The 12827-nt window shown below is 40.3% G+C and overlaps 1 protein-coding gene across 1 annotated transcript in view; it reads left to right on the top strand.

Moving 5' to 3' along the window:
• The window catches only part of AIDA (axin interactor, dorsalization associated), a 47414-nt gene extending 35256 nt beyond the window's left edge, over positions 1-12158 (top strand). The window contains exons 8-10 of the mRNA XM_089685052.1: positions 2907-3029; positions 4939-5056; positions 7411-12158. Of these exons, the coding sequence (XP_089541178.1) occupies positions 2907-3029; positions 4939-5056; positions 7411-7507 (338 nt within the window). The 3' untranslated portion in view covers positions 7508-12158. The remainder of the gene's footprint in view (positions 1-2906; positions 3030-4938; positions 5057-7410) is intronic.
• The last annotated feature ends 669 nt before the right edge of the window (positions 12159-12827 follow it).

The following is a 12827-nucleotide window of genomic DNA, read 5'->3' as shown; positions in this document are numbered from 1 at the left end:
CGACTAAACTCAAATGCCTGTAAACGAAGATGTGTACATGGACACATAGGAAAACATTAGGGAGAGTTCAGGGGCTGCTGAAAAAAATGCTGAACATCTCCTAAACGTGAGTTTATCAGCTGCAGTGTACATGAGCCCTTAATTGCCATTTTTTTAATGGCAAACTTTTGAGCACAACTATATATACATGGAAAAATTTACAAATTCCTCCTAAATATTAAAGCTAAAACTGTATTGAGTTATTAAATAACAAATATTTGTTTAATTTTTAATTGCTCCTTTTTGGGAAATGGTGAAAACACAAAGTACACAAAACTGTAAATGAAACGATTTACTCAAAATCTGGAGGCTATCATTTTTCACTTGCAGCTTTCAGAGTTTGAAAAGCCTCTCTCCCCCCTTCTCCCCCCTTCCCCCCCCCCCCCCAAACCATACATTTTTCTGAAAGCATGTGACTTTTAGAATTATTAATTGTGCTACTGATATTTATTTTTTAGGCCCAGCAATAGTTGCGCAAATGTTTATCAGTTCCCTATTTTTATTTTTTTTTACTAAAAAATACACTAAAATTATTATTACTGGATACATATATATGGCAAAACTTTAAACAAAATTCCTGCTAAGTTCCTGCTAAATATAAACGCTAAAACTTGAGTTAATAAATGACAAATATTTGTACATTTTTATCATTTTTGCCATTTTGTGAAATCGTGAAAATTTAAAGGTGCACTAAACTGTAAATGAAAACAATTCACTCTAAAAATCTTTTTTTCACTTACAGCTTTTCACACCATATATTTTCTGAAAGCACATGACCTGTAGAGTAGAAAAAACTGCTTCTGATATAATTTTTCTTTTACGCCACCCAATAGTTGCGCAAATGTTGCGCAAACTCTATTTTTACTAAAAATACACTTAATACCATTTTTAGTGCACACAAACACAACATAACTTGTACAATTACAGCTAAAATTATACTAAGACCTTGCTCACATGGGGCGTACTAAAGTGTATGCCCGTGGAGAGCCATGTTTAACCACTTAGGTGTTCTGTGCATCCCCATGCAGGCAGTCCAATTCTTGTCATTTGGGATGCAGCGGCTGCAAGGGCATAGCTGCTGCTCCCAATCTGACATCCGTGTGGGTACATGGCCCTGAATGCAGACAGTGTGAGCTCAGGGACATGCTTCTGGATCCGCACAGATGTGGAGATGCACGGAACACCTCTGCATCCCCATGCAGGTAAACTGCCTCACAGGATCACTGCACTGTACATGAATGAATGGGAGTCTAACAGTCTATATATTCATTCACAAAACTGCAGAATAGTAAACTGTTTACTATTCTCCAGTGATGAATGGACACAGGATCGATGAACTCACTGGTAAACACACAGTTTGTCCGATGGGGACTCCTTCCTTCCTCCATCAAAAGTTCTTTTATGGATTACACTGCCTGTAACACAATCTGTGAATGAGGGAGAAAATCTTTTGACTGATCAGACCCTTCCCCCATTATAGACTGTGTTATAGGCAGTACATTAGGTGATCTCACACAGAATTACAGCTGTATACTGCTATTTTTCAGGAAGAATTCAAAACAAAAGGTACAATTTTCAAGGCACTGATTAGATCCAATTAATACTTCTTGATGTTCCCAATAAGATAACAAATCTTTGCTTTTTAAGTTCAGGTCCTCTTTAAATGTAATCATGCCTTGCTGTGGACTGCCCTCCCACGTTAAAGAGCAACTTTCGTCAAAAAATTACCGTATTTTTCGCCATATAAGACGCACCCAATTTTAAAGGAGGAAAATCTAGAAAAAAGATTCTGAACCCAATACTGTCCACCATTGCCCCCACTCATCACTGTAAAGTCCACCATTGCCCCCCACTCGTCATCACCATCACTGTTCCAGTGCAGCATTGCCCCCACATTAGTAATAATAGCCAGTAACATTGCCCCCACATTAGTAATAATAGCCAGTAACATTGCCCCCACATTAGTAATAATAGCCAGTAACATTGCCCCCAACATAATAATAATAGCCAGTAACATTGCCCCCACATTAGTAATAATAGCCAGTAACATTGCCCCCACATTAGTAATAATAGCCAGTAACATTGCCCCCACATTAGTAATAATAGCCAGTAACATTGCCCCCAACATAGTAATAATAGCCAGTAACATTGCATTGCCCTGCTCCTCACCTGTAGATCCGCGCTATGGTAGGATCCACGAGCAGAGGGGGTGATGACGTCAGCGCGCACCGCCGGGTGTACTAAGATGGCCGACCGCTCCAGAGATAGGCCAAAGCCGCGGCCTTTCCTACGGCCGTGGCCGCGCCTCACGGATTCTCTCTCTATTCGTCGTATAAGACGCACCAACTTCCCCCCCCCCCCCCCCCCCCCCCCAGTTTTGGGGAAGAAAAAGTGCGTCTTATAAGGCGAAAAATACGGTAAGTCCTGCAGGATCATTTCAGGCTTGCCCCTTTTGCAGGTATAGCTATGTAAAACATAAGTGCCTATACTGTTAAAATCCAGTAATGCACTGTCTCACCCTGCTCTGCACATGCTTAAGTGCTCTTTATTTTTTGGCGCTGTGCAGGCAATGTAGAGGCCAAACTGCTGACAGCCTAAAGATTTACTGCTGCTCTGGGGCTCTGAGCTATAGCAAAATGGCAGTCTCTGGCAAGAAATGAATCAGGAACCGTGCTGGAGGCAATTTACAGCACACGCTATTTTTTGGTAGCATAATTGAGGAATGTGCCTTGCTAAAGAACATTATTTTTCATCAAGTTCTGGGTAAAGTTCTGCTTTTTAAGATTAAATTTACTGAATGAACCTGTATTGGGGAAGGTGAGAACAGTGTAATAAGAACGGTTCATGGTCTTTTTTTTGTTTTGCAGATATAAATGGTATAGACTTGACCCCTGTACAAGACACTCCCATGGCGTCCCGGAAAGAAGACACATATGTTCATTTTAATGTGGAAATTGAAATTCAGAAACACATTGAAAAAATCACAAAAGGTATATTTTCCTCTTCTTTTTTTGTTTAAAAATGCATTAGAATTAAGGCAGCTCCAGTTAAACAGCCACTTATGTAGAAGAACCCAAAAATTAAGTGCAAGAAACCTCGTTGGATTTGTCAGATGAAAACCAACATTGCAAAAATGAAACCAGCTTGGTAATCATGTGCAATCACTCACATCCTGTCTCCATGTCTCACTACTCTAACTAGTCAGAACAAAAATGACCCAAATTAAAGAGGTTATAATAACCAACGCTTTGTCATAAGTTTAAAAAATTGTCTTGCATTCTCCTTTAAAGCGCTAGTAGACCGCCAAAAAAAAAGAAATTCCCCTGCGAAATGTCATAATGTGCCAGTATGCATCGCATTAGGAAAGACTTGCCTTAGAAATAAGCCCTCCAGTGGCGTGCTGTCACCGCTGACCAGGCTTCCACCTTCACCCGGTCTTCCTTCTGGGTTTGCAGGCTCTGGCCGCTTGATTGGCGGAGCCGCGATAACTTCACTCCTGTGCATGCTCACGGGAGTCTTTGCTGCAGCACAGAGCTCTGAAGGAACAGCACGGATGCGCCGGTGGCATGTGGCTGTGCTGTGAATTTTACCGCAGCCTTTCTGGGCCCATGAAATGTTCCAGAAAGTTGCAGGCGTAGAGAGCGGGCAGGGGAGGGTGGTTTGTGGGGTGGTAGAACTTATAGGTGATTTTACTAGAAGTGGTAGAGGGTAGCTGCCAATTCAGGTTTCAAAAGAAGAGGATGGGTGAGAGGGCATAAAGCAAAACTTTCCCTTTTTTTTTATTTAGGGTGAGGTTTCACGTTAAAATATTTTACAGAGGAAATAGAATACATTTCTTTATTATTAATAAAAATATATATATAAAAATGTATTTTATTTTATTTTTTTATTTAACTATATATGACCTCCTCACGGAGATTTCCCCTCCCTTCCTGTCCTTGTGATGTCCATATGAAATGATGAGTGTATGCTTGTCACCAGGCCAGGAGGACACGGACAGCAATAAAAGCTTTTACCAGAACTTTCCCTCTTCCTTTTTTTTAAGCTAAGGTGTGTGTTTTTTTGTTTTTTTTTTTTCTTTCTGTGTCCTTGTTGGGGAGATTCACAATCCCTTCCTGTTCTGACAATAGGGACACAGACGGCAGTAAAAACCTGAAAGCGGTTTTAAAACCAGATTGCAGCTTTCAGTTTTCCAGGTGCCTTTGGCCCAGGCACATAATGCATGGGGTCTTCTTCTCTGGTGGGGTGCAGGTCCAAAATGCTGCAGAGAATAGCACTCTCATAGTGACACGAGTTGTGTTCTCTGCCCCAATAATATTATTATACAGGGTTTTTATAGCTCCAAGATTTGCTGCAGCACTTTAAAATAAAGGGAAATGGTAGTTTAAATATAGTTCAAGAAAAGATGGCTATGGCCATGCTCATGACAGCTTGCCATCTAAAAAGGAGAGTAAAGTGATACAGGAGGATAGGCTTCTTTGAAGAGGTGAGTTTCAGGGATCCCCTATAGGCAGACAGAGTTGGAGATAGGTGGACAAATCTGGGTAGGACGTTCCGAGGAACTGGAGAGTTCCTGGAGGTGAGTAGGTGACAATGGAGCTTAGAGAGTAGGTTGTGTGAGGAGCAGAGGGGACCATTTGGGTGATCTATTGAGACGAAGTTGGTGATGTAGTTTGGGACGGAGTTGTGGATGTCTCCTGTGAGCCCCAGGGCTACTCCTCGGCACACAGGAAATAGGTTGCATGACTAAGGTCCTGCTTATTTGTAGTTTTTGATTGGCTGCAAGATGTAACCCCTTCTCAGTCACCTTTCTTGGCCACATTGTCCTGAGCACTTTTCATGAATGTTCTCTCTGGACTCCTCATCATGTGTGATCACCTCCTTGTGTCTGACTTTTAGGGGCAGCTATTTTCTTTGAGTTCAAGCACTACAAGCCGAAGAAGAGGTTTACAAGCACAAAATGTTTTGCCTTCATGGAGATGGACGAGATCAAATCGGGACAGATAGTAATAGAACTGTGAGTGATTCTTCATGTGTAGGTGCATGCTGTCTTCTTGATCACTGTGATGTTTTAAAGTGTTTGTCTAACCAGAAAATTTTCCTAAATATAGTGGGAAGGGATTAGAATCCTTGTATGAGGTTTGTACTGCTATCTGGAGATTTACGTTCTCTTCCTGTCCTTGGCAACATTTTGTACCAGCTGGAGTTTGAGCTGTTCTAGCGGGATGATGCCTACAGCTACTCTGGTACATTTTTAAAAAAGAAAAGCGATTGATCATACTGATCTTGGTGTGATTAAATGCTTTTAAGGGCAGAGGAGGGATTTGGGGTCTTGTTGAACTCAGATCTCTCCATAAAGAGTCCCTCTCACATGCCTATTGCTGTCACAAGGGAGGTTTAAATTCCTTGTGACAGCGATAAGTGATTAAAAGCATAAATAAAATGTATTTTTACACTATCTCTTTGAAAAAAAAAAAAAATCTTTTTTGAACTTGCCCCTGTGCTTGCGTGGAAAGGTGAATGCATGCGTCAGTCTCGCACGTACGCAAACGGCGATCATTCCACACAGTCACTTATTAATTTGTTTATGAACAGTGCCACTGAATCACTTAGGGTTCATTTGTTGTTTTATATGATTTATTTCACTTTAAGGTGGCAGCAGTTTTTATTTGGATATATTGTATTATATTTCATTTTTGTATAACTTGCACGCATCTAGCGCAAACTTTTTTTTTTTTTTTTTCACATGTATAGCTTGAATGTGTGCTTAGTAAATACCTGAAAAAAACTAAAATTGTGCTTGTGTCCAAATGTATATGGACCCAACTGTACCTTCAGCTAAGACATGCCCTACAGGTACAGGCCAGACATTCTACGTTGTCTTTAGTTGACCACCCTTTCTTGATGGAGGTGATGTTGGAAACCAGTAAAAAGAGTATGATCTCTAGGATTTATTCCAGTCTGCTTTCAATTGTACAAGATTCTGCTAAATTGCCCTGCAGACGTAAGTGGGAACAAGACCTAGTGGACTTTGGAAGAGATATCTGGAAGCTGGGTTTACAGTCCAACCCCCTTAGTTCTGTTTCTCCAGTCATATAAATTGTCCCAATTGTTCCTGCTACATAGGGCTGATCGTACACCAACCCAGTTGTATAATTGGAGTAGGCGAGATTCTCCTCTCTGCCCCAAATGTCGCAATGATGAAGGCGACCTCATACATCTCTTGTGGAGATGCCATAAACTTTATTGGAAATGAGCCACTGATACAATATCTGCTGTGCTTTAACTTACAATTCCTGTGGTTTGTTTGCTGAGCAATATCGATGAGGAACTTTTTCCCTCACTACAACATATAGCTCTCATCCAATTGTATGTTGCCTGAAAGCAAATTGCTAGATTTTGGATGTCTCCCATGTCCCCACCATAAAACATTGGATCAGTCAGGTCAGCTCTATCCTGATTCAGGAAAAACTCACTTACCAGCACAGAAATGCACACCGCAATTTTTTTTCTCTTTATGGCAAGCATGCCTTGAGTCTCCTGGACTAGCTCCTCACCAATAAGTCATGGAACAATTATTACAGGGGTAAGAAGTATTATGTCACCTTATATTTATACTTTAGATACAGCGGGTTGAAAGGTGAATCCACTAGTATATATTTATTGTAAATCCAGCTGTGGATAATCGTTTTGGTTATACTTTTTATTGAAGGCGATAGGACTGTGGCCGGCTGATTTGCTGGTCCTTTTTTTAGAATTTTTTTTTTTTCTTTTGTACTATTTACTTTTTTTTTTTTTTTTGCTATTATACACCTTGTGATCTCACCATTGTCATTTGAAGGTCACCTCTACGTTCACCTTGCAGTTACACTGCTAGCCTGTTCATTCAACTGCAAAATGTAATGCTGTCAAATGTTCATTTTTGTATCTGATGGCAGATTTACTTTGTTTTCTCTGCATGTTGGCAACATGCTGTGAGGTTTTTGTACATTTTTGAAGGTAGCTCAGTAAATAACTTTCTTTGATTTAAAAAAATAAAAAAAAAACTCACTGCACAGATTCGGCAATGCTGAAGCTGACAGATCTCCTGCACATGCTGGAACATGAAGTCTTGCCTGATATATTTGCCTGATATATATAAGAGTCCCAAGTGGGGCTTCATGTTTGTTTGCCCAGTCTAATAAAGCTATTCCTATTAGATTTTACTGAAGTGCTGCCACCACTTTTTTGTTTTTTTGGACTTATTTTACAGTTTCAGCATAGCAGAGGTGAAATAGGGCTTGGAAACAGAGTATATCTACTTGTATGTCGTGGTAAATTATGTTCCATTTTGTGTAATTCAATTTTAAAGTCTACTTAATTGATCTGCAGCTACAAGAAGCCAACGGACTTTAAAAGGAAGAAACTACAGCTGCTAACCAAGAAGCCTCTGTATCTGCACTTACATCAGACGTTACATAAAGACTGACCCTCTCCTGAGTCTTCCATCTTTCTGCGCAGAAGACCTACATCTCACCGCAGATACCACCTCCTGGTCTGTGACTTGGCCAGGACCCACTGCTGGAAGAGGAACTGACAAGCTGACGGCAAGATGGTTCTGCTGCAGTTCCTGATTTTATGCTACAGTAGTAAAACCTGTGTAATTACCAGATGAGCTGTCAAACATTACAGGGAGTTCGCCGTCCCCACAGATCAGCGCATTCATGGACTTATTGTGACCGGTTCACTTCTGTATATAGTCGTTAACACAACACAATTTATGACTATAATGCTAATCGGATTTTCATACCAACCAGGACAAGTTCTGGCTGGAGGGCAGTGATTTCGATACAACCTGAAATTCAGAGATAAGTCTGTGTTAAAATTTAGTTCCACATCTCAGCTCCACCTGACCTGGAGGAAAATGAAGGAATTAATCTTTCAGGTATGGTCATGGAATACACAGGGTTTTTGTATAAAAGGTCGATTAAAAATAGACCAGTTTACTGCCCACACCAACCAATCATCTTCTTTCGTTTTATTTTTGATCCGGAGCTTTAAAAATGACAACTGGCAGCTGATTGGGTGTTGTGGGCAATAGGCTAGTTTACCTTTTTTTTAAAGTGGAATTCCAGGCTATACCAACACTTCTGCTGATTAACATGTGCAAGAAAGATGTATATACTTGCTTATTTGCAGGCTGTTCTGGTCTGGTCAGGTGATCCCCGTGTCAGCCAATGGTGGCTACAGGGAACAGTTGAGAGCGCCCAACAATGGCTGGTAGTACCTAGGAGCATAGGCTCCTATGGCCCATCTGTTGGTGCTCCTAAGCCCCCCCCCAACTTCTGACTGGCAGAGTAAATATACACATTTCTTGCACAGGTGTTAGGTAGGGAGGGTGCATTTCTGAAATGAGTAGTTCAGTATAGCCTGGAATTCCACATTAAAGGCCTGAGTTATGCCAATAATAATTGCTCCAAATGATTTAAGATAACACAAATCCCTATGGCATCAGCTGCACAGCAGTGTCTAGTAGGAATTGTTTGCTCAAGGCTGCACAGTGCCCTAATTCTTTAGATGTGTTGGCTGCATTTTTTTTTCTCTACAGGCTTCTTGTTGCTTATTAGCACCTGGTGATCCTGTTAGCAACAAACCTTTTTTGTCCCGTCAAGTTTTGGCTTTTTTTTTTTTTTTTGTGCCACTGTATCTATGGCGGAAACCACGTATGTCATACCATCTGGACTTTGTCTTGATTGCAATGCAGTGTAGACATATCTAACAGGTAATTTCTGTGCTGAAAATGTACTGAAAAGTGAAAACAAGTGCAACCACCCCACCTAAGGACTGATAATTATTTGGGGATTTAGATATACTATAAGTACCATTTACATGCTGCTATGTAGCTTATAGCATAGGGTATGTCATTAGCAATCAGATGAGCTTGACAGAACAGTGATTGCTAATGGTATGTGGTTTTAACCATACAATTGATTTTATTAAAACCAAGAATAGCTTAAAAAAAACACTTTTATCCATCAGGCCCACAGTAGATTAGTAGAAAAATAAAACCGACATGTAATCTATAATGGGTTCCTGTTTTACCTATGTGGCTGACTTAAAGAATAACTTAACAATAAAACTTCTATATTTTTTTTGAGCCTGAAAAGCATTGCACCAGTGATCAGTAGGTCACTGATGCCATGTAAGACTGCAAACCTGTCAGTGTATCTGCGTGCTCGTACCTCATATGGGCAAGCAGCTACACTGTGACGGGAAGAATCATTGAACTACTACAGCACGTGACAGCACATACTTCTGATCACTGCAGTAGTGAAGAGAAACTGCTATTTTTGGAGTGTCAGATTCCTGGTCTCCCACAGTGTTCAGTTTTTCAATATTCCAGCCCCTATGTCACTACAGGACACAGCAAGTAGGAAGAGCTACAGAGCACAGCGGAAGACCCACAAATCGACATTTCAGGAAGTGCTGGATACTGCAGGATCCTCAGTTGGTACTTTTCATTTCATTACTGCAAAAAGCAACCCCATGGACAGCAGCAGGGAGTATTCCATGTTTTGTTTGCAGGAAACCCTTTTATTGTAGTCTCATTTTAGCAACAAAGTTGCTTTAATGTCTAAATGTAATAATCCTAGCAATTTACATCACCGATGTCCGGTATTACATTTGTTTAACCAAAAAACGTAATGCTGTGTGCTTCCCTGATTTGACTTCACCATATTACTGGGGTCTAAGACAGATTACACTGTTTTATGAGATTGCCTCTGTAGAATACAGAGACCTGCTCATTGGATAGAGAAATGGTAGTTTTGTTACTGGACCCTGACGTGCACCAACGTCTCAGAGTTCAATATAGTCCAAGGAGGGTTTCCTGCCCTATAATAGGATAGGTGCCAGGAAAGGGAATTACAGGAACTATTGATTCAATTTTCTGTTTTCCTGAAGCCCAGCGGAAGGTACTGCATATCACACAATGTATTGCTTTATAATGCAAGAGAGGTGGATAGAGTAGACTAGTATTCCGCACTGTACTGTAGTAAGGATGGCAGAACCTATGTGATAATGGCACAGGAAGGTACTGGAAAGGGGAATGATGGTGGGTACAGAAGTATACTGTATATATTTACTGGTTCTGTGGGTTGGTAATGGCCCAGGGAGAGTATCAGATGTAATGTAGGCTGCCAGGAAACCATTACTAAACCACTTTGTTTACTGTGTGTTGGCATAGGGCAGTAGTGTAGATTTGTACATAAAACTGACTTAACTGATCCTGGTTGAAGGGGTAGGAAGATGACGCTGCCAAAATATGATCCTGCATTGTTTGCCAATTTTATGCTATGAACTTGCATTAGGGCAATTTCAGGAAAAGCCCAACAGGCTGGTTGTACAGAAGCTGATTGGTAGATTGACTTCTGTACAACCAGCCTGCACATACATGGATTAAAATTCACCTGGTTTGTGCTGAACCGACCAAATTTTGAACCATATATGGCCACTGTAAGTGGGTCTTACATTTCTGCAGCTGGCATCGTGTGTCCTGCACTGCAGTGCCTGCAATTGGCTACTGATGTCAGCAGACTTCAGTTATATGGAATGAGTGTTTGGTGCTTATGGCAAAGGGCTACTGTGACGTCTCCCCGGACTATCTGTCAAATTTGAAAACCGCATGGCCGTGCAGGGCTCCGCCCACATGGCTGCATCATTCATTCACGGACTGCCATGAATGAATGAACTGCAAGTCCCGGCAGTCTTAGCGGCTGTCTGCTTGTAGTTTTCAATTAATTACCATGGTGCTTTGGAGTGCCGTGGTAATTCATTGAAGCTTCCTGTCAGAATATCTGCTTGACCATACATCCCGTACAGCAAGCAGATATTATGACAGATCTGCACGAGACCTGCATGGCATCAGTGATCTAATGATCACTGGTGCAAAGCTTTCCAGGCTCCTATAGACAAAAATAATAAATGCACATTTTTTTGCAGGTAAAAAAAAAATTGTGCATTTTATTATTTTTGTCTGAAAGGTGAACTTATCCTTTTTTAAAGCCTCTGTAATCTAATAAAATGTTTTAACCCTGTTTAACTCCAAGATAGAAGGAATTTCTTCATGACAAAGATGGAATTTTGGTAATTTTTCTGGTTTGTGCTATTTTCATTGCCCTCCACCTAAACATGGACTGCATAGAAAAAAATCTAGTCAAAAAAGACACACACCACCAATAAACTCCATAATAGTGTGCACTTCCGGCCAATTTCTGATGCCTTTCTCTTCCCTTTTCTTTAAAAAAAACAAATTTTATTGGAGGTTTCCTGATCAAGGGTGTGTATATATTTTATTTTTCACCAACTCCTGAAATTGCCTCAAACTTTTTATTGTACCGCTGATTACATACTATAGAGTTATTTTAATGTGTTTTTTTTTTTTTTTATTTTGTATATTTTTTTTTTTTTTTTTTTTTTCATCTGTGGTTTCCAGTAATGCCCACTACACCCAAAAGTGATGTTTCTGTATTCGGTAGGGACTGGTTCATTGACTTATCCAACAGTTTCTCATCTCTCAGGGGACCCCAATGCTGAAATGTACCTGCAGTAGATTGTTCTCCTTCCTGTATGGCCATAAGGTCTTAATAATGTCCCCTTGACAGAGTCCCTAATTTGGCGTTATCCTGTTCACAATGGCAGCGATGGTTGGGTGCAATGGAGACTCTTGACTAATATCTTGCAAAAAAGTACCCTTCTTTGGATGTAAGAAACTGATGTGATTCAACTTGCCAGCAAACCTTGCAATACCAAATTAAAAATAAAAATCCGTTTTGGGTTGGCATTGTCCTTTGTACCCTCAGGCACAATATGGCTGCCTGGATGACAGGTACACTTTAACAGAGAAATCAGTTTACTGGTAAATCTGATGGTTTGGGAAAGAATTATCCGCCATGTAATGAAATGTTTCATACTAGAATTTGTAATGAATAGCTTAATCCGTGAATATTTTTTATTATACATTTTGCATATTGTTTTTCTATTGAACATTGCATTGTTTGATCACCAAAGGTGTGTTGTGTCCTGATTTTTTTGTGTAATCAAACCCTGAGCTCTTAAAATTAAATACATACTTTAATGAAGAGTTTCATCTACCTTTTTTTTTTTTTTTTTTTTTTTTTTTTTTTTCTAGCTTACATCAATAGTTTGGATATTTACTATGAAAGTTCTATTTTAAGAGTCACTACCTTCTTATATGAAGAGCTTGCTGCTAATGCACAAACCTGCACTTTCATAAAGTCCATAATCTATTTTCCCAACATTCTGACTTAACATGTTCAACTTGTTTAAGTGAAAAACATAGGGGAGAGCTGTTCTGGTGCTCTAAAGATTTGTTTCTACCCAACCAGTTCTGAGACTTGGACCACTCTGCAGCACTGCTCTAAAATTGATGATACCGGACTTTGTCCCCTCTGCATTTTCACCTACAGGTGTGCACCCCAGTGTGTGGTTTGACAGTGAAGGAAGCATGGCAGACTGAAGAGCTCTTCCCTGTCACTCTGCTTTCCTCCTAGCAGCATGTTCCTTGCACTGCAGGAGGCAGATACCAAGTCAAATGCAGCTATTTACGGTTTAATTTTTTGTGTATATGCAAGCAGTGTAAGTTCACATTATCAAATAATGAAAAGGTGAACCAACCCCCTATATCCTCCCCACTGCACTTACCTTCATGGGTGATGACCTGCCAACACAGCTGGTGGAGCAGTCCAGAGATTTGATAGCTTTGCTTTCCCTTTCCATAGGGTGGATCA

Source organism: Staurois parvus, unplaced genomic scaffold, assembly GCF_062004578.1.
Source record: "Staurois parvus isolate SC_StPar_1 unplaced genomic scaffold, SC_StPar_1.0 ptg000362l, whole genome shotgun sequence".
Lineage (NCBI taxonomy): Eukaryota > Metazoa > Chordata > Amphibia > Anura > Ranidae > Staurois > Staurois parvus.
This window is presented reverse-complemented; position numbering and strand designations above follow the sequence as displayed.